This window comes from Salvelinus namaycush, chromosome 33 (assembly GCF_016432855.1).
Source record: "Salvelinus namaycush isolate Seneca chromosome 33, SaNama_1.0, whole genome shotgun sequence".
In the NCBI taxonomy this organism is placed as follows: domain Eukaryota; kingdom Metazoa; phylum Chordata; class Actinopteri; order Salmoniformes; family Salmonidae; genus Salvelinus; species Salvelinus namaycush.
In genome coordinates, this window is record NC_052339.1 from 21,794,628 (window position 1) to 21,822,389 (window position 27,762).

At 45.1% G+C, this 27,762-nt stretch overlaps 2 protein-coding genes across 2 annotated transcripts in view; both read right to left on the reverse strand.

The window, feature by feature from the left end:
* The window catches only part of map3k15 (mitogen-activated protein kinase kinase kinase 15), a 33,276-nt gene extending 29,683 nt beyond the window's left edge, over nt 1-3,593 (reverse strand). The window contains exon 1 of the mRNA XM_038972687.1: nt 3,266-3,593. Coding sequence (XP_038828615.1) covers nt 3,266-3,593 — 328 coding nt within the window. The remainder of the gene's footprint in view (nt 1-3,265) is intronic.
* Nucleotides 3,594-4,741: 1,148 nt separating this feature from the next.
* Nucleotides 4,742-27,762, reverse strand: sh3kbp1 (SH3-domain kinase binding protein 1). The gene is made up of 19 exons (XM_038973063.1): nt 27,490-27,762; nt 25,155-25,312; nt 19,818-19,920; nt 18,206-18,312; nt 17,427-17,571; nt 17,155-17,228; nt 16,253-16,342; nt 14,123-14,192; nt 13,872-13,966; nt 13,405-13,506; nt 13,259-13,310; nt 11,101-11,178; nt 10,131-10,269; nt 9,969-10,039; nt 9,469-9,578; nt 7,884-8,030; nt 5,660-5,886; nt 5,506-5,569; nt 4,742-5,331 (listed from the first exon to the last, which is right to left on the reverse strand). The coding sequence occupies exons 1-19, from the start codon at nt 27,491-27,493 to the stop codon at nt 5,293-5,295; spliced, it is 1,875 nt and encodes a 624-aa protein (XP_038828991.1). The 5' UTR covers nt 27,494-27,762; the 3' UTR covers nt 4,742-5,292.

A 27,762-nucleotide genomic window follows, 5' to 3' on the forward strand; every position in this document is an offset into this window, starting at 1 on the left:
GTATAAGTATCTGTATTGTAGTGGTAGTGTCTGTATTGTAGTGGTAGTGTCTGTATAATAGTGGTAGTGTCTGTATTGTAGTGGTAGTGTCTGTATTATAGTGGTAGTTTCTGTATAATAGTGGTAGTGTCTGTATTATAGTGGTAGTGTCTGTATTATAGTGTCTGTATTGTAGTGGTAATGTTTGTATTGTAGTGGTAGTGTCTGTATTGTAGTGGTAGTGTCAATTTGTAGTGGTAGTGTCTGTATTGTAGTGGTAGTGTCTGTATTGTAGTGGTAGTGGCTGTATTATCGTGGTAGTGTCTGTATAATAGTGGTAGTGTCTGTATTGTAGTGGTAGTGTCTGTATTGTAGTGTCTGTATTGTAGTGGTAATGTCTGTATTGTAGCGGTAGTGTCTGTATTGTAGTGGTAGTGTCTGTATTGTAGTGGTAGTGTCTGTATTGTAGTGGTAGTGTCTGTATAATAGTGGTAGTGTCTGTATTGTAGTGTCTGTATTGTAGTGGTAATGTCTGTATTGTAGTGGTAGTGTCTGTATTGTAGTGGTCGTGTCTATATTGTAGTGGTAGTGTCTGTATTATAGTGGTAATGTCTGTATCGTAGTGGTAGTGTCTGTATTGTAGTTGTAGTGTCTGTATAGTAGTGGTAGTGTCTGTATTGTAGTGGTAGTGTCTGTATTATAGTGGTAATGTCTGTATTATAGTGGTAGTGTCTGTATAATAGTGGTAGTGTCTGTATTGTAGTGTCTGTATTGTAGTGGTAATGTCTGTATTGTAGTGGTAATGTCTGTATTGTAGTGGTAGTGTCTGTATTGTAGTGGTCGTGTCTGTATTGTAGTGGTAGTGTCTGTATTATAGTGGTAGTGTCTGTATTGTAGTTGTAGTGTCTGTATTGTAGTGGTAATGTATGTATAATAGTGGTAGTGTCTGTATTGTAGTGGTAATGTCTGTATAATAGTGGTAGTGTCTGTATTGTAGTGGTAATGTCTGTATAATAGTGGTAGTGTCTGTATTGTAGTGGTAATGTCTGTATAATATTGGTAGTGTCTGTATTGTACTGGTAATGTCTGTATTGTAGTGGTAGTGTCTGTATTGTAGTGGTCGTGTCTGTATTGTAGTGGTAGTGTCTGTATTATAGTGGTAGTGTCTGTATTGTAGTTGTAGTGTCTGTATTGTAGTGGTAATGTATGTATAATAGTGGTAGTGTCTGTATTGTAGTGGTAATGTCTGTATAATAGTGGTAGTGTCTGTATTGTAGTGGTAATGTCTGTATAATAGTGGTAGTGTCTGTATTGTAGTGGTAATGTCTGTATAATATTGGTAGTGTCTGTATTGTACTGGTAATGTCTGTATAATAGTGGTAGTGTCTGTATTGTAGTGGTAATGTCTGTATAATAGTGGTAGTGTCTGTATTGTAGTGGTAGTGTCTGTATTATAGTGGTAATGTCTGTATAATAGTGGTAGTGTCTGTATTGTAGTGGTAATGTCTGTATAATAGTGGTAGTGTCTGTATTGTAGTGGTAATGTCTGTATAATAGTGGTAGTGTCTGTATTGTAGTGGTAATGTCTGTATAATAGTGGTAGTGTCTGTATTATAGTGGTAATGTCTGTATAATAGTGGTAGTGTCTGTATTGTAGTGGTAATGTCTGTATAATAGTGGTAGTGTCTGTATTGTAGTGGTAATGTCTGTATAATAGTGGTAGTGTCTGTATTATAGTGGTAATGTCTGTATAATAGTGGTAGTGTCTGTATTGTAGTGGTAGTGTCTGTATTGTAGTGGTAGTGTCTGTATTATAGTGGTAATGTCTGTATAATAGTGGTAGTGTCTGTATTGTAGTGGTAATGTCTGTATAATAGTGGTAGTGTCTGTATTGTAGTGGTAATGTCTGTATAATAGTGGTAGTGTCTGTATTGTAGTGGTAATGTCTGTATAATAGTGGTAGTGTCTGTATTGTAGTGGTAATGTCTGTATAATAGCGGTAGTGTCTGTATTGTAGTGGTAATGTCTGTATAATAGTGGTAGTGCTGACAAGGTTTTCCGCTCTTCAGAGTTGTGTTCAGTGGGTTTTAACCTAGCCACATTTTTGACAAGAGAAATGAAAATGAGTGTTTCTTGTTGGACAAGTTCAGGTAACATTAGTAGATCCTCTGTTGCAAAATGTTTTGTCCTGTTTCCTGCCTACCGACGGCAGCCCTGGTGTTGTTGTTTGGTCACCCGGCTCGGGAGCAGCTGTAGGCGAGGTGTGGACAACATAATGGTATGGTATAAATAGAAATGAAAGCAGTCTGAGGATCATCTTACACAGCCATGCTGCCGCACGCGCGTGTCGACTCCTTGAGTCTTATTAGAGAGGGCGAGAGAGTGAGAGAACGCAGCACAACATGTCAGTGTGTCATAGCCATCATCATCATCATTACCATCATCATCATCATCACCATGACAGTGTTAATGTTGTAAGCCGACCCATATAACAAAACCATCACGTGTTACTAGGAAGTGGGTCAATACAGCATGATACCAACGGCACACGCAACAAGGCCAGTCTGTCACACGCACACACACACACATACACCAATGCCAGATAGTCACATTAGCGGCTGGCAGGCAGGCAATGTGTTCCTGGAGAGCTAGCAGGCAGGTAGGGATAGGGCAGGGGTTAGTAGGGTTAAGGTTAGGACACCAGACCAGAACAAGGAAATAACATGTGGCCTTAGTGTTCGTTGCTGCATAAATAATATGCTGTAAGATAAAGTACACTATTCTTTTTTCCTATAAGTTTGTCTATATATTTTCTTATACAGTTTCCAGTCTTGGAATATTTTAATATATTTTTTAAATCTTTTGTAAAATAAATGAATGGGTATCTATGTGTTGCTGCGTGTGTTCCTGCGCCCTCGTGGATTGTTCCAGTCATTATCTTGCCAGTCTGTTCACCACATGTGCATACTGGGTGAGATCATCATCACAATAAAACAATGACAAATCCTATTACCGATATATTATGAATCTCAATCTTCATTAACCCGGCTAAAGCTGCTCATAACTTTACAAATACCATGTATTGTAACCGTTCTTCCTGCAAAAAGCATTTTTCAAAAACCCCAGGAGCAGATCAAAACTCAACTTCAACTGTTGAAATGATTGTGAGAAATAATAATGACACACACACACACACACACACACACACACACACACACACACACACACACACACACACACACACACACACACACACACACACACACACACACACACACACACACACCTGCATCGTAGAAGGTGTCCAGCACCGAGGTCTCTCCAAAGTCCAGCCGTCCGAAGGTGACGGTGGTCAGCAGAGCGCTCTCTGCATCACAGGCTCTCTGCAGACACTGGAGCGCCCCCGACTCGGGGCTGGTCGCCAGCACTGCCTTCAGCCCATCGTTCAGCACATAGACTGCCCTCAGGGAGCGCTGCTTGGTGGAGGGGCTTGGGCTGGACACATTCTCCCGGTCCACAGACCCGACAAACACCCCCTCGCGACTCTCCCCCCCTCCTCCTCGACCCTCTCCCCCTGCTTCGGTCGCCGGCGCACTCTGACCAGCCGTGTCCATGGCCCCAGGGATGAAAGCGGAGTCTGTCTCTCTCTTCCTCTGTTTTCCTCTCCTCCTGAGGATTGGAGCTGAGCTAGTGTCTCAGTGCACCTGTCGCCTGGGGAGTCGTGTGGGTCTGACTCTGTCCACCGACTGCACCTCACACATCATTACCTTACTGTGTTACCAACCAGACCAGATCAGGCTAGTTCAACACTATCACATAGAGACGAGGGGGGGAGTAGTGAGCGAGCGAGAGAGAGAGAAAGAGTTATATGATGGCTCTGAGAAAATGTGTCAACAATCAGAAAGTCAGCAAACCGGCTGTCCGCTGCCTAGTGCCCGGTGGAGCGTGTGAATCTGTCGATCCAGACCTCTCCTCTCCGGTTCCGTCAGACGCTGCACCGCTTGTTCCCACAAATACTCACACGCTGGTCTGGACGGGGTGTGTGCATCTCCTCAGGCTCTGTCCTTCTACAACACACACACTCTCACACACGCTCTTCAAAACAGCTTATACTTCCCAGAGGTACTTAAACAGCACACATAGACAGTTGGGTTGTAGAGCTCTCTAGCAGGGCTGAAGTGCTGCTGCCGCTACAGCTAAATATAAAACCCTTTCTGTCCTCTGATCTGACACCCCCAGCTAGCCAGCCAGCCAGCCAACACTCACACACTCACATACACAGTCAAGTTATTTTGAGTTATGTCCACTGCCCCGAGGACATTCTGGACCTGTCGCACACGATCTCTGTCTTTAGTCAAAGCAACACACACACAAAGACACACACAAATGCACGCACACACACACTACCTGAAGAGACAGAGATGGTAACACACACTTGCCTACAAAACATACACACACAGCAAATACAGCAGTTTAAACAAGCAAGAAAACAGCAGCCTGTGTGCGTGTTTGTGTGTGTGTGTGTGTCCAGTGCTCTATGGAGACTCAGTCATGTTCTACCAGACTAATTAACTGAATCAACAGAGTAAAGAGCAGTGGAGTGGCACTAGACACACACACATACACACACATATACACTCACACACAAAACCAATGCACACACGTGTGTGTGTGTTTCCAGGTTGGGTTATCAGAGACAGAGTAACTGATACCGTGGCTCTCCCTGGGGGTAGGGGGACAGACAGAGGCACACAGAAACAGCTTGGTTGATGTTTTTTTATTAAAATCGGCACACATCCATACTCTTCATCTTTAGAACACTGGAATATAAAAGTCTATTTTACTTTCCTGGAGAGCAATGACCAAGAAAAAAACAAGACACTTTCTCTTTGTCATCTGAAAGAAAGAAAGGAAGGAAGGAAGGAGGGGAGGAGGGAAGGAAGGAGTCTAAAACCGGAAGGAAGGCCACAGTGAGGGGTTGCAATGGAAACCTTGTAATTTGACACACACAGACACAAACAGGAGGAATAGGTGTTCCAGGTGTTTTGAGTACCGTGGTGACAGACAGGTGAGAACTTGAGGCCACTCCCCTGATGCAGAGCACTCCAATCAGATTGCAGGAAACAAACAAATAAACAAGCCTTTTCAACACAAACAAACTAACAGACGGAGTGAGGGATTGGGAGCGTCTGTCATTTTTGTTGTTGTTTTTTGGCACAAACTAGTTCGGCTGAACCCTGCCTCGGGATGATGTTAAACTCTGGCTGCAGTGTGTGGTGATGTCATCAGTGTGCGCAGCGGAGGGGTGAAGGGTCATTTAGCTAAACTCTTCTTAATCTGCTCCACCTCTATCTGAAAAACACAAACACCAAATGTATAGATAAGATGAAATTGTATCAGTAGTGAATGTTGTTAACCACTAGACAGGGAGAATCACCATGCGTGTGTGTGTGTGTGTGTGTGTGTGTGTGTGTGTGTGTGTGTGTGCGTGTGTGCGTGTGTGTGTGTGTGTGCGTGTGTATTCACCTGTAGAGTAATGCGGATCCTCTTCTCCTCGTCCAGGTCACTAGACAACTGCTTCATCTCCTGCCTGGGACAGAGACAACACACACTATTAACACACACACACGCAAACGCATATGCACACGCACAAACTATTAACACACACACACACCCCTACCTGTGTTGGCTCTTCAGCAGTTCTACGGAGGCTCTCAGCTCTCTAAGCTGTCCTCTCAGCTCCTCCAGGGTGGGTGTCGGCCTACGCTCAGGGGAGGGGCTTAAACCGGAAGAGGTGTGGTTTACAGTTGAAGGGGATGGGCTTGTTGGGTGGAGGGCCAGGCTTCCTGTGGAAAGTGGGGGGAGGACCGCAGGCTTGGGGGGCAGCACACACTTACTGTCAGGTACCTGTGGGGTTTATCAAAAATCAGGATTCATGAGTTAGCCAGTTAACTTACTGTCAGGTACCTGTGGGGTTTATCACAAATCAGGATTCATGAGTTAGCCAGTTAACTTACTGTCAGGTACCTGTGGGGTTTATCACAAATCAGGATTCATGAGTTAGCCAGTTAACTTACTGTCAGGTACCTGTGGGGTTTATCACAAATCAGGATTCATGAGTTAGCCAGTTAACTTACTGTCAGGTACCTGTGGGGTTTATCACAAATCAGGATTCATGAGTTAGCCAGCTACTTACATGTTTATAAAAACTTCAAATGTATTCGGAAAATATGCTTGAAATGGGCATGGATTGATTATATTTTTCTACAGCTACCCATATTCAAGTCTAGGTTCATTAACTTCTTATGGCTGCAGGGGCAGTATTGAGTAGCTTGGATGAAAGGTGCACAGAGGTGCCCATAGTAAACTGCCTGCTCCTCAGTCCCAGTTGCTAATATATGCATATTATTATTCGTATTGGATAGAAAACACTCTGAAGTTTCTAAAACTGTTTGAATTATGTCTGTGAGTATAACAGAACTCATATGGCAGGCAAAAACCTGAGAAGTTCCACTTCCTGTTTGGATTTTTTCTGAGGTGGCAGATTTTCAACCAAGCTCTCATTGAAATTACAGCGAGATATTGATGAGTTCTCACTTCCTACGGCTTCCACTAGATGTCAACAGTCAATAGAACTTTGTCTGATGACTCTAATGTGAAGGGGGGCCGAAGGAGACAGGAATTAGTCACCACTGCCACGAGTTGACCATGCTTTCACCATGCGCGTTCACATGAGGAGGCTCCGTTCCACCGCTCATCTGAAGTCAATCTAATTCTCCGGTTGGAACGTTATTCAAGATGTATGTTAACAACATTCTAAAGATTGATTCAGTACATCGTTCGACATGTTTCTACTGACTGTTACGGAACTTTTGGACATTTCGTCATGTTATAGTGGACGCGCTTTGTGACTTTGGAATTGTTTACTAAATGCGCTAACCAAAGTAGCTAATTGGACATAAATAACGGACATTATCGAACAAATCAAGCATTTATTGTGGACCTGGGATTCCTAGGACTGCATTCTGATGAAATTCATCAAAGGTAAGGAAACATTAATCATGTATTTTCTGGTTTCTGTTGACTCCAAAATGGCGGCTAATTTTATAATATTTCTGAGCGCCGTCTCAGATTATTGCATGGGTTGCTTTTTCCGTAAAGTTTTTTTGAAATCTGACAAGGCAGTTGCATTAAGGAGAGGTATATCTATAATTCCATGTGTATAACTTGTATTAGCATCTACATTTATGATGAGTATTTCTGTTGAAACAATGTGGCTATGCAAAATCACTTGATGTTTTTGGAACTAGTGAATGTAACGCGCCAATGTAAACTCAGATTTTTTTATATAAATATGAACTTTATCAAACAAAACATGCATGTATTGTGTAACATGAAGTCCTATGAGTGTCATCTGATGAAGATAATCAAAGGTTAGTGATTAATTTTATCTCTATTTCTGCTTTTTGTGACTGCTATATTTCGCTGGAAAAATGGCTGTGCTTATTGTGGTTTGGTGGTGACCTAAAATAATCGTTTGTAGTGCTTTCGCTGAAAAGCATATTTGAAATCGGACACTTTGGTGGGATTAACAACAAGATTACCTTTAAAATGATATAAGACACATGTATGTTTGAGGAATTTTAATTATGAGATTTCTGTTGTTTGAATTTGGCGCCCTGCACTTTCATTGGCTGTTGTCATATCGATCCCGGTAGCGGGATGCAGCCATAAGAAGTTTTAAGGAACCTGAAACCTTTTTTATTTCTCAATGTTTATCAAAGTTAGTTGGCTAACTTGATTGTCCTGCTTTGTAGTATAACCCTCTGGGTATACACGCACACACACAACATACACTCTGATTCACAGCTAAGATACAGGTTAATCATGAAAACAATTCTTACAGTGATGGTGGGAAGTGCTTTCCTCTTAGAGACATCTACTGGTCTTGGACATATGGAGTCCTGCTCCTCCTCCTCCTCTCTGTCCTTCTCACTCTTCTCCTCTTCCACCACAGGAAAGTTCAGCAAGTCAATACTGGACAGAGAAGACTGAGAGAGAAGAGGAGAGGAAGTAGAGAGCGAGAGAAAGAGAGAGAGAGAAGGGTGTCATCAACACGTTACGGGAAAAAGTATGTGTATGTGTGTGTGTGCAGGCACGTGCACAGATAGAGCCCTATGGGTGCTGGAGCATCTGCTCTTTTTATTAAAAAAAATATTTGACTATCAAACTAGATGACTTCTCATAAACTCTGAATCTCTAATGATTTGACTATCAAACTAGATGACTTCTCAAACTCTGAATCTTTAATGATTTGACTATCAAACTAGATGACTTCACATAAACTCAGAATCTCATAATGTCCCCTCCCCGACTCCTCCTCGTTTCATGCAGGAGCTATACGAAGCGTAGCGGGGTGAGTTTGAAATTAAAATCAACAGTAGTAGGTTACTTTGGAGTTGCTAGCATGTGCTGTCTCACGATCAGGTACAGAGAAGGGGGCAACTGCAGTCCGACTGTCAGTAGCAGAACAAATTCAAATCAAGTAAAGACTAGCTTGTTTTGAAAGCATAGCCTAGATAACTAGCTGATTCATATAGCCTACATTAGCGATGATCCAATGTTAGCCCACTCCAGTAGTGGTTATAGCAAAGATACTTAACCTATCTCCCTTTAATCTTTAGTTCTAGATCACATTCTGCGCATGTATTATTTAACACACATTCTGTTCTAAGTAGCTGCTGCTCCCTTCATGCTCTCTTTCCTCACCCTCTTCTGAACCAGGATGATGTAGCCTACTGTATCTCTGCCTCATATTTCTGAACAGCCGAAATATAAACGCTGCAGTGATTTGAAAAAACATGCCAGGCTATTATGACGGTTACAACCATCTCTGTCTGTTGTCATGGATATTGCAGTTGCACAAGCAGGATGCAGTCCGTGCACATTGCATTGGAGCAAAAACAATCTGCGTTTTGTGTGACGATGTAGGCTAATCTTTGTAGTGACTGCCATATAATAACCATTGCCCAGAGTTGCTGAAAAAGAACATGACTACTTTGACTGTCTGTGTCTTGCTTGTGTTTGATATCCTGTCCAGATAGCTGCATGCAACTCCTCACTTGAGTTTTGCATTGGGGCAAAAAAACAATCTGCTAGTTTATAGGAACATGTTGCTCATGTCTTTTGTGTACAACATGTAACTGGTTGCATGTAGCCTAACTCCCCTCCTGAAAAAAGAACATGAAATCACGCTTATGCTTAATAACCTTCTGACGCATGGAATGCAGTAGTTAGAACATGTTGACATCCTGACCATGTCCGTTGTGTACAACATGAAGTCTGTAGGCTACACCAGACAAAAGCTTCATCGCTGATCAAGGAGGGGGAAGCGGCAGTAGAGCACTGAGCAGCAGCTACGTTGACCCCCTGCCCCACCAAAGGTCTACGCATGGCCCTGTGTGTGTGTGTGTGTGTGTGTACACTCACTGTGCTGATGATCTGGGAGCGTGGTCTGCGGTCGAGGACTCTTGGTCTCATTGCGGTCGGATGGTTTAGTTTTTCTGTAGACAAGACTACAGAGTCCAAGTCAACCACATCTACAGACACACACACACACACACACACACACACACACACACACACACACACACACACACACACACACACACACACACACACACACACACACACACACACACACACACACACACACACACACACACCATACAACCATTATAATGTTAATCTATAGGAACAATTTAAACATTTAACCAGAGACTAGGCAATCAATCAAACAAACACACACAGTTTCCTGATCTATAAGAAGGCTAGGGTTGCTAATTCCTTGCATATGGACAGAGAGATGAAGAGAGAAAGCCAAACCTCTGTCTCTTGAGTCAGCCGACTCCCCTGCTCTGACTGGATTAATGTCCGGCCACATAACTGTCAAACTGACCCTGATTGGCCCTTTGTCCTGTCAAACTCACCAATATCTTTTGACCTGTCAGAGGCAGGATCTGGAGTCACAGCCCCACCCTCAAACTTAGGGCTTTCGCACCTGAACAGGTAGACCAAACAACAACTTTAGTGTGTGTTGATTTGTGTGTGTGTATGTGTGGGTGTGTGTGTGTGTGTGTGTGTGTACTGACGGTACAGTAGGAGGTCTCTCAGGTCTGTCAGGGCGTCGGGGAGGGAGGTGGGAGGAGCTTGTCTTTGGTGGGTGGGGCTTCTTTGGAGATTTGGATGGGAGGGTGGGCTTAGGGATCTCTCCAACCTTCACCTCCTCACCTACACACGCACACAAGTTAAACACATACATGTATACGGACAGGGTAAAATAGTAGGTCTCTGAATGGGAACGTCATACACACAGTCACACACGGTCAACATAGAGGTGAGGTGTCAGCCAGCTGAAGAGGTGGGAGAGCTGCAGCATAAGGCCCAAACAGGCTGAACAGGGCCCAAACAGGCTGAATAGTGCCCAAGCAGGCTGAATAGGGCCCAAGCAGGCTGAATAGGAACCCAAGCAGGCTGAATAGGAACCCAAGCAGGCTGAATAGGAACCCAAGCAGGCTGAATAGGGCCCAAACAGGCTGGATAGGGCCCAAGCAGTCTGAATAGGGCCCAAGCAGGCTGGGTAGGGCCCAAGCAGTCTGAATAGGGCCCAAGCAGGCTGAATAGGAACCCAAGCAGACTAAATAGGGCCCAAGCAGGCTGGATAGGAACCCAAGCAGGCTGAATAGGGCCCAAGCAGGCTGGATAGGAACCCAAGCAGGCTGGATAGGGCCCAAGCAGTCTGAATAGGGCCCAAGCAGGCTGAATAGGAACCCAAGCAGGCTGAATAGGGCCCAAGCAGGCTGGATAGGAACCCAAGCAGGCTGAATAGGGCCCAAGCAGGCTGGATAGGAACCCAAGCAGGCTGAATAGCCATATAGGGTAGTAGTCATAGAGAGAGCAGTAGTCAGGCTGCAGCAGGCATAGCAGATCATACTGGAATAGTGCAGTATAGTATTGGTAGTAGTTGTAGTATAGTAGTAGTACTGTGGTAGTAGTATGGTAGTACTTCTGTTGTCATCAGATCTGTGAGGCAGTTTAGTATTTGTAGTACTACTATAGTACCTTTGTTGTCATCAGGTGGTCTATGAGGCAGGTGCTCGGGGCGCTCCGGGGGTACCTTTCTGACTTCCGATCTTTTCTCTACAGGTCACACAGGGGTCAGGGGTCAACTCAGGGGGAAATTACTGGCACTCCTCCCTAGATCTTTGGTTCTCCATCTTTGGTTCTCTCTTGTTCAATCTCTGTCTATCTGTCTGGTTTAATTATCTCCATAGCTAACGGTTTCTGCCTCTCTCCCTTAAAACTTGTTTGGGATAGGGGGCAGCATTTTCACTTTTGGATGAATAGCATGCCCAGAGTGAACTGCCTCCTACTCAGTCCCAGATGCTAATATATGCATATTATTATTAGTATTGGATAGAAAACACTCAGAAATTTCTAAAACTGTTTGAATGATGTCTGTGAGTATAACAGAACTCATATGGCAGGCAAAAACCTGAGAAAAAATCCAAACAGGAAGTGGGAAATCTGAGGTTTGTAGTTTTTGAACTCACCCCATTCGAATACACAGTGGGATATGGGTTCTTTTTCACTTCCTAAGGCTTCCACTAGATGTCAACCGTCTTTAGAACGTGGTTTCAGGCTTCTCATGTGAAGGGGGGCCGGATGGGAGCTGTTTTACTAAGGGTTCTGCCTACAGCCTCGTTCTCAGTCACGTGCTTTCACTTGAGAGGTTGCTCTCGTTCCAGGGCAATTCTACAGACAATGGAATTTTCCGGTTGGAACAGTATTGAACTTTTATGATAAAAACATCCTAAAGATTGATTCTATACTTAGTTTGACAAGTTTCTTCGACCTGTAATATAACTTTTTGAACGTTTTGTCCGAATCGACCAGATCGCACTTTTGGATTGTTTACCAAACGCCCTAACAAAAGAAGCTATTGGACATAAATGGACATAAATGATGGACATTATCGAACAAAACAAGCATTTATTGTGGAACTGCCATTCCTTGGAGTGCATTTTGATGAAGATCATCAAAGGTAAGTGAATATTTATATATGAATAATGCTGACTACCCAACATGGCGTATATTTCTCTGGCTGGTTTGGGCTCTGAGCGCCGTTCTCAGATGATGCTTTTTCCGTAAAGTTTTTTTGAAATCTGACACAGCGGTTACATTAAGGAGAAGTGTATCTAAAGTTTCATGTATAATAGCTGTATTTTCATCAACATTTATTATGAGTATTTCTGTGAATTCATGTGGCTCTCTGCAATATCACTGCATGTTTTGGAACTACTGAATCTAACACGCCAATGTTAGTGATTAATTTAGGTGAGTGATTAAGGTTAGTGATTCATTTTATCTCTATTTGTGCTTTTTGTGACTCCTCTCTTTGGCGGGAAAAATGGCTGGGTTTATCTGTGACTTGGTGGTGACCTAACATAATCGTTTGTGGAGCTTGAAATGATTTTTGAAATCAGACACTGTGGCTGGATTAACGAGAATGTTATCTTTAAAATGGTGCCTAATACTTCTATGTTTGAGAAATTTGATTTATGAGATTTCTGTTGTTTTGTATTTGGCGCCCTGCAATTTTATTGGCTGTTGGCGAGGGGTTCCAGAAATGTTAAACACACACAGAAAAGAGAGGAGCGGACATGGAGACAGAGTGAGGATTGAGACGCACAGAAAACGGTACTCGTGTCTGAGCGGAGAAGAGCAGAGGGAGGAGAGACAGAGGATTGAGATAGAGGAGAGGTAAGGAGAGATAGAGGATGGAGATAGAGGATTGAGATAGAGGAGAGAGAGGATTGAGACAGAGGAGAGATAGAGGATGGAGACAGAGGATAGAGATAGAGGATAGAGATAGAGGATGGAGATAGAGGATGGAGACAGAGGATGGAGATAGAGGATGGAGACAGAGGAGAGATGGAGGATGGAGATAGAGGCTGGAGATAGAGGAGAGATAGAGGATGGAGATAGAGAAGAGATAGAGATAAAGGAGAGAGGATGGAGATAGAGAATGGAGATAGAGGAGAGATAAAGGATGGAGATAGAGAGAGAAGATTGAGATAGAGGATTGAGGAGAGATAGAGGATGGAGATAGAGATAGAGGATTGAGATAGAGGAGAGATAGAGGATGGCGATAGAGGATGGAGATTAGGGGAGAAAAGGGGAGAGAGAAGAGGAAAAGAGGTGAGGACAGGGGGATTACCTGTGGTGTGTTTAGCTGAGGGGGCACTGGGGGGAGGCGGCTTCTTTGGTCTCTGCAAACACACACAAAGTAATTTTGCTCTCATGGAAGTTCCTTCCTTGAACACTGCAATAACAGTATAAATCCAATTCTATTATGTGTCTTACCTCTTTCTCTACATCAGGAATTAGCAGCTTGACAAAGTTATCAGGGAAGACTCCCTTTCTCCCCCCTACCTCCCCCATCCACCACCCCGCGTCAGCACAGTCCTACAACACACAGAATCCACATACGCAGGTTATACGCATGCACACACCCCTCTCTCTCACACACACACACACACACACACACACACACACACACACACACACACACACACACACACACACACAAACACACACACACACAGGGGTGCAACATGTAACCCCCACATTCTGAAATTGCATTTTTGTCCCCTTGAGTTTAATCATTGGAATGTGATACAAAACGAGGCAACAGTGTGCTTTAGGACCATGCGGACGCCTCCAAACGGTCGGGTAGGCTGTTTGGAGTATTAATCCGACTGGATAAAAAATTAATAATTATAATTATACCCCCCACTTCTAAAAGCGCCTCTCCATACACACACACACACCCTGTTAATGATGGAGATGATCTCTCCCTCTTTGATTGACAGCTCGTCTTCGTTCTGGGCGTCGTATGGGAAGATGACTTTACACAGCTCACGGCCTGAGAACCAGTCAGAACAAGGAGAAACTCTGAATCACAAAAGTGTATTTCTAGCAAATCAAGAGATTCAGCATCGTTATCTTATTAGGTATGAATCAGGAAGTGAGACAGACTGTCCAATGAGAATCTAGAAGATCCCAGGCCCCTCACTCTCACCTTTCACCTTGCCCTCAGGTTCCGCCTTCATAGTTTCCGGGGCAACAGAGGGTGATTTCCTAACCTGTGTCTAGAGGAGTGGAGGGAAAAACACACACACACACACACACACACACACACACACACACACACACACACACACACACACACACACACACACACACACACACACACACACACACACACACACACACACACACACACACACACACACACACACACACCCACCCACACACACACACACGTAAATACATACCCATATATCTCCATGTGCGATAATCAGGGGATCAAATCCGTACAGACTGGGCTCTGTGTGTGTGTGTGTGTGTTTGTATGTATAGTTGTGTGTGTAGTGTATAAGGGGTTGTTGTTATAAGGCTGGAATGGATCCCTACGCTATGTTTGTGGAACAAGAGTGGCTCTTCAACAGGAAACACAAACACACAGAGCCTGGTCTGTCTCAAACACACACTTCTCTGTTTCACACTCAGTAAACCAACCACTCCCCCCCCCTCTCTCCCTCCTGCTCTCTCTCTCCCTCCCCCTCCACCACTCTCCCACCCTTCTTCACTCTTTCTCCCTCCTACCCTTCCATAGCTCACTCCATCCCTCTCTCTCCACCCAGTCTAGTCCGAGTTGTACTTAATATGAGTAGTGTGAGGCACACACACTCACCTACCAGTACACAACTGGTCAACCATCGTTAAAGTAACGTCAGACTGTGACACAGCTGCATACTTCCTCAGGCCTCAGGGGAAGAGACATTCCAGTCTAGTACAGATGTTAACTCTAGACACTGTTTTTTTAGGGGGGGACAATCTGATCCCCCAGAACTACCCATGGTAACCCCCCTCCCCAGCTAATCCCCCCCGCGCCCCCATTCATTAGAGAGCTGAGACTACACTTCCCATAAACCATCACTACAGCCACCCGCACAGCAGGACAGGCTGCTAAACATCCTAGACACACAAAGACACACACACCCTGACACGTACCCAAACTCACATACTCAAACACACACACCGTGACACGTACCCAAACACACACCCGACAAACATAGATTAGCACACGCATACACACCTTGACAAGACACACCCTGAAGAAAAGGTAACTCTGCCATCATCCAGACAGTCCCTTTACAAAGCAGATTCAACACTAGTACAGCGAGAGAGGGAAGAGAAAAAGTCAAGAGAAAGAGAGAAAAGGAGAGAGATGTAGCTGTCTTACCCTCCACAGTGACCCAGTGTATGTCTGTGTGTGTACACGTCGGAGAAAACCCCCAATGCCTCCCTCTTCCTTCCTCCCTCCCTCCCTCACTCCCCGTAGAGCTCTCTCTCACTGATGAAAGGAGTGTGTGTGTGTGTGTGTGTGTGTGTGTGTGTGTGTGTTTGAATGTTTGTAATGAGAAGTACTTCCTCTGCTGTGAAACTGAAAGACAGGAAAAGGCGGAGCCTAGTCTGGACTTCCTTTCTCCCATTTACACACACAATCATACAGGTAACTGCCAAAATAAAGGAAACACCAACAAAATAAAGGTTGGACCACCACGACCCAGAACAGCTTTAATGCATCTTGGCATAGATTCTACAAGCGTCTTGAACTCTGTTGGAGGAATGCCATACCATTCTTCCACAAGAAATTCCATTATTTGGTGTTTTGTTGATGGTGGTGGAAAACGCTGTCTCAGGCGTCGCTCCAGAATATCCCATACAGTAAGTGTTCAATAGGGTTGAGATCTGGTGACTGAGATGGCCATGGCATATGGTTAACATCGTTTTCATGCTCATCAAACCATTCAGTGACCACTCGTGCCCTGTGGATGGTGACTATGGGGCATAGCAGCCAAAATAATGGCCTGCCCAGCATTTTTATACATGTTAATTGCTTAATTAACTCAGGAACCACACCTGTGTGAAAGCATCTGCTTTCAATATACCTTGTTATCCTCATTTACTCAAGTGTTTCCATTGTTTTGGCAGTTACCTGTATATGCACTATTATGTGTGTGTGTGTGTGTGTGTGTGTGTGTGTGTGTGTGTGTGTGTGTGTGTGTGTGTGTGTGTGTGTGTGTGTGTGTGTATGTGTGTGTGTGTGTATGTGTGTGTGTGTGTGTGTATGTGTGTATGTCACCTTCTCTCCCTCTGTGTCCATATCTTCAGATGCAGGTCTCAGTCTGATGGGCTGGTCTTTAAAGATGTCACCGAACCCGAACCCTCGAACCTGGAAACACACATTACCACTACTATAGTTAACACAACTACACTATTGCTAACTATAGTTAACACAACTACACTATTACTAACTATAGTTACCACAAATACTGTTATAACACATTAAAGTTATCATGACACTGTTATTAAACTACACTTACCACGAGATAGATACACACACACACACATGAGAAAACCCTTTTGTAATTATGTTAGCACAGGTGAAAACTGTTGTGATGATTAAAGAAGCAATAAAACTGGCCTTCTTTAAACTAGTTGAGTATCTGGAGCATCAGCATTTGTGGGTTCGATTACAGGCTCAAAATGGCCAGAAACAAATAACTTTCTTCTGAAACTCGTCAGTCTATTCTTGTTCTGAGAAATTAAGGCTATTCCATGCGAGAAATTGCCAAGAAACTGAAGATCTCGTACAACGCTGTGTACTACAACATCCCGGAGTCGCCTCTTCACTGTTGACGTTGAGACTGGTGTTTTGCGGGTACTATTTAATGAAGCTGCCTGTTGAGGACTTGTGAGGCGTCTGTTTCTCAAACTTGTCCTCTTGTTCAGTTGTGTACCGGGGCCTCCCATTCCTCTTTCTATTCTGGTTAGAGCCAGTTTGCGCTGTTCTGTGAATGGAGTAGTACAAAGCGTCTGTCTTAACGCTACAGGATACAATGACATTCTAGACGATTCTGTGCTTCCAACTTTGTGGCAACAGGGGAAGGCCCTTTCCTGTTTCATTGTGACAATCCCCCTGTGCACAAAGCGAGGTCCATACAGAAATGGTTTGTCCAGACAAACAGACAGATAGATAATGACCTTTTTGGGTTGAATCTCTCCGCTGTCAGAGCGACTCTCTCCGCCATCACTCTCACTGCCTGGACTGTCTTTACCTACACACGAAAGCACACACACATATAATAACCATTTATACTTATAATTGCATTAAAAACCATCTCGAGTTCTGCAGAATCATATAACTGGATTTCCTTAAATTATATTCAAATGTATTCATACGTATCTGCCATTTCATGCTAATAAAAAACATTTGACCAGTGATGCATACACGTGCATGAGTGTGAGCGACTCACTGGTCCTGCTGCTGCGTAGCTCCTCCTGTGATGACCTAGTGGATGTGTCTAGTGAAGCGGGGGTGTCCTCCAGCTCTCTGGTGAAGTTGGAGGGAAACATCCCTGTCTTACCATTCAGACTGCCCTCCCACCAGCCCTCCTCCACCTGAACACATGAAACATGAAGGGAGAGTGAACTTATCTGAGGGTGGAATCAAAACCACAAGGTTCTGGTCGGGAGACCTGCACGCTATCAACGGCTTCAAGAAAGCTAGCTCCCGTGGGGAAGTTCATATACCTGCTAATGAATGAACGCAGGGTCACTACCGCATAGTCTGGTTTAATAGGTCTGTCATGTGGCCACAAGAGGGAGCAGTAACTACAGTAAAGAGAAAGTTGAAACACACACAGCCAAACATACAGTCAGCCTCCCCTCTCACCTCCCCCAGTATGTCAGCCTCCCCTCTCACCTCCCCCAGTATGTCAGCCTCCCCTCTCACCTCCCCCAGTATGTCAGCCTCCCCTCTCACCTCCCCCAGTATGTCAGCCTCCCCTCTCACCTCCCCCAGTATGTCAGCCTCCCCTCTCACCTCCCCCAGTATGTCAGCCTCCCCTCTCACCTCCCCCAGTATGTCAGCCTCCCCTCTCACCTCCCCCTGTATGTCAGCCTCCCCTCTCACCTCCCCCAGTATGTCAGCCTCCCCTCTCACCTCCCCCAGTATGTCAGCCTCCCCTCTCACCTCCCCCAGTATGTCACCCTCCCCTCTCACCTCCCCCAGTATGTCAGCCTCCCCTCTCACCTCTCCCAGTATGTTGATGACATCTCCTATCTTCAGCTCTAACTCGTCCTCATTCTGGGGAACATAGCTAAATGATGCCTTGCACCTCCTTTGGCGGATCTGATCTCCTGGGGGGAACGACACACACACACACACACACACACACACACACACACACACACACACACACACACACACACACACACACACACACACACACACACACACACACACACACACACACACACACACACAGACCGTAGTAAATTATTTAATTATGTATTATGTTCACAAATATTATTTGTAGCCCACTGCACATATACTAAACAACATATACAGTGCATTCGGAAAGTATTCAGAGCCCTTTACTTTTTCCACATTTTGTTAAGTTACAGCCTTATTCTAAAATTGAATAAATAAAAATGTTTCCTCATCAATCTACACACAATACCCCAAAATGACAAAGTGAAAAAAGGTTCTTAGAAATGTTTTCCAATTTGTTAAATTTAAAACAGAAATACCTTATTTACATAAGTATTCAGACCCTTTGCTATTGTACTAAATAATGTCTGTAGCATTGAAGGTCCCCAAGAACACAGTGACCTCTATCATTCTTAATGGGAAGAAGTTTGGAACCACCAACACTCTTCGTAGAGCTGGCCACCCGGCCAAACTGAGCAATCAGGGGAGAAGGGCCTTGGTCAGGTAGGTGACCAAGAACCCGATGGTCACTCTGAAAGAGCTCCAGAGTTCCTCTATCGAGATGGGAGATCCTTCCAGAAGGACAACCATCTCTGCAGCACCACCAATCAGGCCTTTATGGTAGAGTGGCCAGACGGAAACCACCCCTCAATAAAAGGCACATGACAGCCCGCTTGGAGTTTGCCAAAAGGCACCTAAAGGACTCTCAGACCATGAGAAACAAGATTCTCTGGTCTGATGAAACCAAGATTGAACTCTTTGGCCTGAATGCCAAGCGTCACATCTGGAGGAAACAAAGTACTGGGTAAAGGATCTGAATACTTATGTAAATGTGATATTTCAGTTTTGTATTTTTAATAAATGTGCAAAAATGTCTAAAAAACAGTTTTTGCTTTGTCATTATGCGGTATTGTGTGTAAATTGACGAGGAAAAAAAACTATTTAATCCATTTTAGAATAAGGCTGTAACGTAACAAAATGTGGAAAAATTAAAGTGGTCTGAATACTTTACGAATGCGCTGTAATATATTGTCGCTGTCCAATGAAAACCTCTTATTTCTAAAACAGAAACATTTCAGGAAATTGGAAAAATGACTATATTTTCCCATTAACGAACTTCATAAGAAATGTTTAATACATTTTATTGGTCCTAGTCATGAAATGTTTCTGTTGAGGGGAGTTACTGCGTTCAATATATGGTTTTCATCAGACAGCGACGATACATAGTACTGTTAGTATAGTGAATAATTCCTTTAGCGAAAAGTAGAACTACAAATGTGTGGATGTGTGTTGTGAGAAGGACATAGGATAACCTGACCCTAAATCCATATCTCACTAATGGGATCTGTGTTTGAGCAGGGGGAATATAACCTACCTAAGGACCTGTGTGTGTATGTGTGTGTGTCTGTGTATGTGCGCGGGGTGGGCTTACCTTTCCTGGCTGGTCGTAGGCTGGGCTCAGACACAGGGCTTGCACTGCCATTGGAGAGATCAGACTTAGGCCCCGCCTCTCTCTTCACATCCTTCTTTATCTCCTGGACAAAGACAGACAGACAGAGAAAGACAGACAGAGAGAGACAGACAGAGAGGAGAGACAGACAGACGACAGAGACAGAGAGACAGAGAGACAGACAGAGAGTTTGCAAGTTTGTTTTGGATCTGTGTGTGTGATCGGTGTGTGTGATCTGTGTGTTTGTCTTGTGTCCCACCTATCAACCAGATGCTGGAGTTGTATGTCTGTAACCCCAGTGACCTAACCCTAACCCTTAACCAACAGATGAGCAACAAGAGCCACACACACACACACACACACACACACCCTGGCTCAATCCTAACCCTAACCCAAAACCTAACTTCATGTCCACAGCCTGGCTCAACCCTAACCCTAAACCTAGCTTCATGTCCACAGCCTGGCTCAACCCTAACCCTAAACCTAGCTTCATGTCCACACCCTGGCTCAACCCTAACCCTAACCCTAACCCTAGCTTCATGTCCACACCCTGGGTCAACCCTAACCCTAACCCTAACCCTAGCTTCATGTCCACACCCTGGCTCAACCCTAACCCTAAACCTAGCTTCATGTCCACACCCTGGCTCAACCCTAACCCTAGCTTCATGTCCACACCCTGGCTCAACCCTAAACCTAGCTTCATGTCCACACCCTGGCTCAACCCTAACCCTAAACCTAGCTTCATGTCCACACCCTGGCTCAACCCTAACCCTAGCTTCATGTCCACACCCTGGCTCAACCCTAACCCTAAACCTAGCTTCATGTCCACACCCTGGCTCAACCCTAACCCTAGCTTCATGTCCACACCCTGGCTCAACCCTAACCCTAACCCTAGCTTCATGTCCACACCCTGGCTCAACCCTAACCCTAAACCTAGCTTCATGTCCACACCCTGGCTCAACCCTAACCCTAGCTTCATGTCCACACCCTGGCTCAACCCTAAACCTAGCTTCATGTCCACACCCTGGCTCAACCCTAACCCTAACCCTAGCTTCATGTCCACACCCTGGCTCAACCCTAACCCTAGCTTCATGTCCACACCCTGGCTCAACCCTAAACCTAGCTTCATGTCCACACCCTGGCTCAACCCTAACCCTAGCTTCATGTCCACACACTGGCTCAACCCTAACCCTAAACCTAGCTTCATGTCCACAGCCTGGCTCAACCCTAACCCTAACCCTAAACCTAGCTTCATGTCCACACCCTGGCTCAACCCTAACCCTAGCTTCATGTCCACACCCTGGCTCAACCCTAACCCTAGCTTCATGTCCACACACTGGCTCAACCCTAACCCTAGCTTCATGTCCACAGCCTGGCTCAACCCTAACCCTAACCCTAAACCTAGCTTCATGTCCACACCCTGGCTCAACCCTAACCCTAGCTTCATGTCCACACACTGGCTCAACCCTAACCCTAACCCTAGCTTCATGTCCACAGCCTGACTCAACCCTAAACCTAGCTTCATGTCCACACCCTGGCTCAACCCTAACCCTAGCTTCATGTCCACACCCTGGCTCAACCCTAACCCTAACCCTAGCTTCATGTCCACACCCTGGCTCAACCCTAACCCTAAACCTAGCTTCATGTCCACACCCTGGCTCAACCCTAACCCTAGCTTCATGTCCACACCCTGGCTCAACCCTAACCCTAAACCTAGCTTCATGTCCACACCCTGGCTCAACCCTAAACCTAGCTTCATGTCCACACCCTGGCTCAACCCTAACCCTAGCTTCATGTCCACACCCTGGCTCAACCCTAACCCTAGCTTCATGTCCACACCCTGGCTCAACCCTAACCCTAAACTTAGCTTCATGTCCACACCCTGGCTCAACCCTAAACCTAGCTTCATGTCCACACCCTGGCTCAACCCTAACCCTAGCTTCATGTCCACACCCTGGCTCAACCCTAACCCTAACCCTAGCTTCATGTCCACACCCTGGCTCAACCCTAACCCTAGCTTCATGTCCACACCCTGGCTCAACCCTAACCCTAGCTTCATGTCCACACCCTGGCTCAACCCTAACCCTAGCTTCATGTCCACACCCTGGCTCAACCCTAACCCTAACCCTAGCTTCATGTCCACACCCTGGCTCAACCCTAACCCTAGCTTCATGTCCACACCCTGGCTCAACCCTAACCCTAGCTTCATGTCCACACCCTGGCTCAACCCTAACCCTAAACCTAGCTTAATGTCCACACCCTGGCTCAACCCTAACCCTAGCTTCATGTCCACACCCTGGCTCAACCCTAACCCTAAACCTAGCTTCATGTCCACACCCTGGCTCAACCCTAACCCTAGCTTCATGTCCACACCCTGGCTCAACCCTAACCCTAAACCTAGCTTCATGTCCACACCCTGGTTCAACCCTAACCCTAGCTTCATGTCCACACCCTGGCTCAACCCTAACCCTAGATTCATGTCCACACCCTGGCTCAACCCTAAACCTAGCTTCATGTCCACACCCTGGCTCAACCCTAACCCTAACCCTAGCTTCATGTCCACACCCTGGCTCAACCCTAACCCTAGCTTCATGTCCACACCCTGGCTCAACCCTAAACCTAGCTTCATGTCCACACCCTGGCTCAACCCTAACCCTAGCTTCATGTCCACACACTGGCTCAACCCTAACCCTAAACCTAGCTTCATGTCCACAGCCTGACTCAACCCCAACCCTAACCCTAAACATAGCTTCATGTCCACACCCTGGCTCAACCCCAACCCTAAACCTAGCTTCATGTCCACAGCCTGGCTCAATCCTAACTCTAACCCTAAACCTAGCTTCATGTCCACAGCCTGGCTCAACCCTAACCCTAAACCTAGCTTCATGTCCACAGTTAATGCAGTTATCAGTCAAATGTATTTATAAAGCCCTTTCTACATCAGCAGATGTCACAAAGTGCTATACAGAAACCCAGCCTAAAACCCCAAACAGCAAGCAATGCAGATGTAAAAGTTAGTGTCTTTCCATTTCTTCTTACATAAACTATCACAAGACACTAAAGACCTGATGTAATGTGTATGTGTATGTAATGTCCTACAGCTGCAACATACACTGCTCTTTCCTTCCACACACATGCCTGCACACGCACACACACACACGCGCACGCACGCACGCACGCACACACACACACACACACACACACACACACACACACACACACACACACACACACACACACACACACACACACACACACACACACACACACACACACATACACACACACACACACACACACACACACACACACACACACACACACACACACACAAGGCTGTGTAGTTCACAGTTCTTTAATGCATTTGTCACGATGCAGATTCATAATCGGTAGGTACTATAGCTCACTGGAGCAACGACACACACACACACGCAAACACACACACACACAGTGTGTCAGAGTATAAGTGAGTATGTTTCGGTCTAGAAGGAAACCAAACTGAAATGACGAAGGGAAGAGGTCGAGATTTACAATGTCAGAACAGGAAACACCTGCTTACTGTACACGGACACACACACACACACACACACACACACACACACACACACACACACACACACACACACACACACACACACACACACACACACACACACACACACACACACACACGTTACTGACAATTCATGGGACCCATCTGGTGAAACCCTTTCCCTCTGAGATGAATGTTCTCCAGCTTGGTCCCCGGGGAAGCAGTATTTTTTACATGTATTTTTGCAGCCCAGCACTAACACACCAGGGCCTGTATCCAATAAAGCTGCAATATGTCACTTTTTGGGTGACCCAACAAAATGATTACATAGAAATGTGAGTTATTCTCAATGAAAAAGCCAGTCTAAGAAGTGGTAGATAAGTTCTCTGTGCGCTATTTCTATGCTTCTCGTTTTTAAGTTTCATTTTTGCGTATTTAATTTTTTTATTTTGTACACCAGCTTCAAACAGCTCAAAATACAATATCCATGTAATGTTATTCATCATGATCTAAATATCAGCACCTCTGTTCTGAGGTGCTTTATAGATACAGGCCCTGATTCACTGATATCCTCTCTGCTCTATCAGCCAGTGTTGATGGGCTCCCTAATGTCTGGACTCCTTCACTCTCATGGCTGTAAAATCATTGGATTGGTGTGAGCATGGACTAGGAGGGTTTTCAACATATTACTCCTGTCCATTCCTTTTAAATCCACGAGGGGGAGTGAGCAAGGGTACACTTTAGGGAGAAGTATAATAACATTTGTAATTCTGTGGTCTGAGACAATACACACACACACACACACACACACACACACACACACACACACACACACACACACACACACACACACACACACACACACACACACACACTCACACTCACTCACACACACACTCACTCACACACTCACTCACACCACAGGGTGCGTGGCATCTACAGGAAAGTTCATAAGGGGAGTGAACAAATGCACACTATTGAGAAAGGGAAGAGAATCATAACACACACACACACACACACACACAGTTGATGACGATGTGTTTTACAGTATTAAAAACTGGATTAGAAAATAATGCCGGCTTGAATTTTGCTCTTTCTCTCATCCATCTCTCTCCTATCTTTCAGCTGTCCCTAGCACATTCTGTGTGGCTCACTCCAGCAGACAACAAACAGACGGCTTAACTGTCCCCCCCAACACACACACACACACACACACACACACACACACACACACACACACACACACACACACACACACACACACACACACACACACACACACACACACACACACACACACACACACACACACACACGCACACACACGGACCACAGGGTGAGTGTAATCTGAGTGAGCAGTGACATTCTGTCAAAAACAGAACAGAATATTTCACTCATTATTATAGAATCAGTTTCTGGAGCAACAGTTCTGCAGAACTCGTATCTGTTCTATTCTACAGTAGATGTCTCTATCATTGACCTTTGGGGGATACAGAAACACACAACAATGTGTTCCTGTTTGCCTGTATCATTTCTACTTCCTCTACTGGGAAAGGAAGTGGATGCTTCCCCCTCCACAACACACATCACTGTGAGATGCTGGTGTCAGTATGCATCTCACAGTGCAGCATCTGGTCTCCCATCCAGGACATTCACAGAACATGTTTGTATGTTCTTTACAGTTCATTAGGCTAGCCATTACAGAATATTAAGAAAGAGTCTCCTACAACACAATATAGGAACAACAACATTGATGTGTGTGTGTGTGTGTTGTCGTTGTTACTCACCCTGACAAAGTTGTCTGGGAACAGCCCCCTCCGTCCGTCTATCTCTCCTTCCCACCATCCTCCGTCATCCTTCATTACCTTGACGATGATGTCACCAACATGCAGACTCAACTCATCCTCCTGTTGAGCCTCGTAATCAAACTCTACCACCGCCTCCACTGAACACACACACACACACACACACACACACACACACACACACACACACACACACACACACACACACACACACACACACACACACACACACACACACACACAGACAAACACACATACAGACACACACACATACAGACACACACACAAAAACACACAGATATGCACAGACACAGACACACACAGAAACACACACACACAAAAATACAAAACTACTTAGACTAAAAAGGTAATTCTGCCACTTTTCAATTATCTCAGCACCATACCAGTGTCTATATGTGAAAATGATGTGTTTCTATGATCTGTGGTTAAAAGGATAGGGTAGGATTAAAAGTAAAGAAAATTGTTATTTTCAAAACCTGCAACAAGTTTCTAGCCAGAGGGAGGGTATTTGATTGCTCCCTATGTCACCATGAATCTCAAACTGTTTCAAAATCACTTTTACATTTTTTACAACTTTTGATGATGTGATCAGGTTGAACTTTTTATATTACATATGTAGACACTGGTATTGTGCTGGAGAAAATGAAAATGAGGTTTAGAAAAGTGGTTTAGTTGCCCTTCAATAGCTAACAAATAGGACACAGAACTTGAAGAATGGGTAACACAAACTTGGTTACTATTTATTGCTAAAGGCCTGAATCCTAATGTTGCTGATTTACGCAATAGTTGAGTTTAAGTGTATGAATCTCAAGTTAAGATTGCGCCCAATGAGAATACCTCTGTTTCTAAAAAGACAAATACAGAGATTGCTGTCATAGTTGTGTGGGTAGTGGTGGTAGGGAGGGGGGTGGGTGTAACTATGGGAACGGTGGAATGAGAGGGAGGACGGCTATGACTCAATCTCCCTCCTCCTCGACCCCAACCCCTAAAACACCCTTTCTCATTCTCTCTGTATCTATCTCTATCTACCTTGTGCCTCTCTGTACTGAGAGAAGATAGGAGAGCTGGAGAGGAACCAGAGGAGTGTAGCAACTAAGCCTGTAGACATAACACACTCCCACTCTGAAGTACAACACACACACACACCCAGCCCCCCTCCCCCAGCATCTGTGTACTGGATGGGTCTGCTCTGTCCTGACCTTTCTCCAACAGCTGCAGTTAGTTTAGATAAGACCAAACCACACACTCCCACACACACATATGGAAAAAATATGCCCTCTTTTTCTCACTCAAAACACACATTCTTGGTCACGGTACACACACACACACACACATTCTTATACACTCACACTCTGATTGGCTGGAAGCTTGATGACACACACTGCAGCTGCATCATGAATATCACCATCGCCATGGAGGTGCTGCGGAGGTGTCTGGTTACCATGGTGACCAGGACTCCAACTCAGGGAGGGACTCAGGTGATGTCAGCGCGTGTGTGTGTGCAGTGGTGGTCCATTTTTAGCTTAGTGGGCCTGTCTAACTTGTTTGGTTTTTTTTTGTGCGAAATTATACAAAAATGGACCGGTGTGGAGGCCTCAAAGAAAAAGATGGGCTGATGTTTTAGAAATGTGTGTGTGTCTGTGTGAATCTGTGAATCAGTGTATTATCAGTCACAGACATGCGGCTAAGACATGCACTACAGGGACATAATGAACAGACAAGAGAGGGGAAGAAGAAGAGGGGGGCAGAGGAGAAGAGGGGATTGCAAGAAGAGAGGAGGAAGAGAGGAGGGGATATGGCATAGCTACACACCAGCAGTCAGTGTTACAGTAAAGAGCATGAAGCTGCGTTCTGTTCTCTTCCTGTCTTCTCCCCCCACCTCTCCCTTGGGTTTACCGGGAGGAGCATCACTACCACTCAGTAACTCTACAACTAAACATATTTGCACTCAGTTAGGCTATATTCCAGCAAAGACAATGAGACGAGGAGAGAGAGAGAGGGAGAAAATAAAATTGTAAACGTGTCAACATCTGTAACTCATCAATGTCTTCTTACTCTGTCTGCTGCACACACAAACGCGCGCGCGCGCACACACACACACACAAACACACGCCCACGCATCGCGTTATGGCCATTAGGACACGCAGCTAACAAAAATACAGCCTACATTCAACATCTCTACTGTACAGTCTCCGGATGTGTCCCGTTGTGTTTGGGTTTCTATCCGTTAAAATGTTAAATGGACGCATCACAACGGTTAGAAAAACCAAAACACATCATTGTCATCTCATCTTACCCATCTGTTCCCGTGACGCTCCGCTCCTGCTGCAAGGACTACCGTGTTTAACTGGAAAGACAGGAATCTTGTTATTTGGTGGACCGAGTACGACCCCCAGCCTCCCGCACGAGAGCTCCGTTATGAACGCGCTGCAGCGGGAGGAACGCGAGATGGAACCATATTCCTTCCGCTTTCTCCCCGGTCACACCAGAGAGCAGCCAGAAAGCGGAAAAGCGCTGATGTACAGAACGCTTTGCGCGCTCTCTCTTTCTCTCTGCCCTGCATTGAACT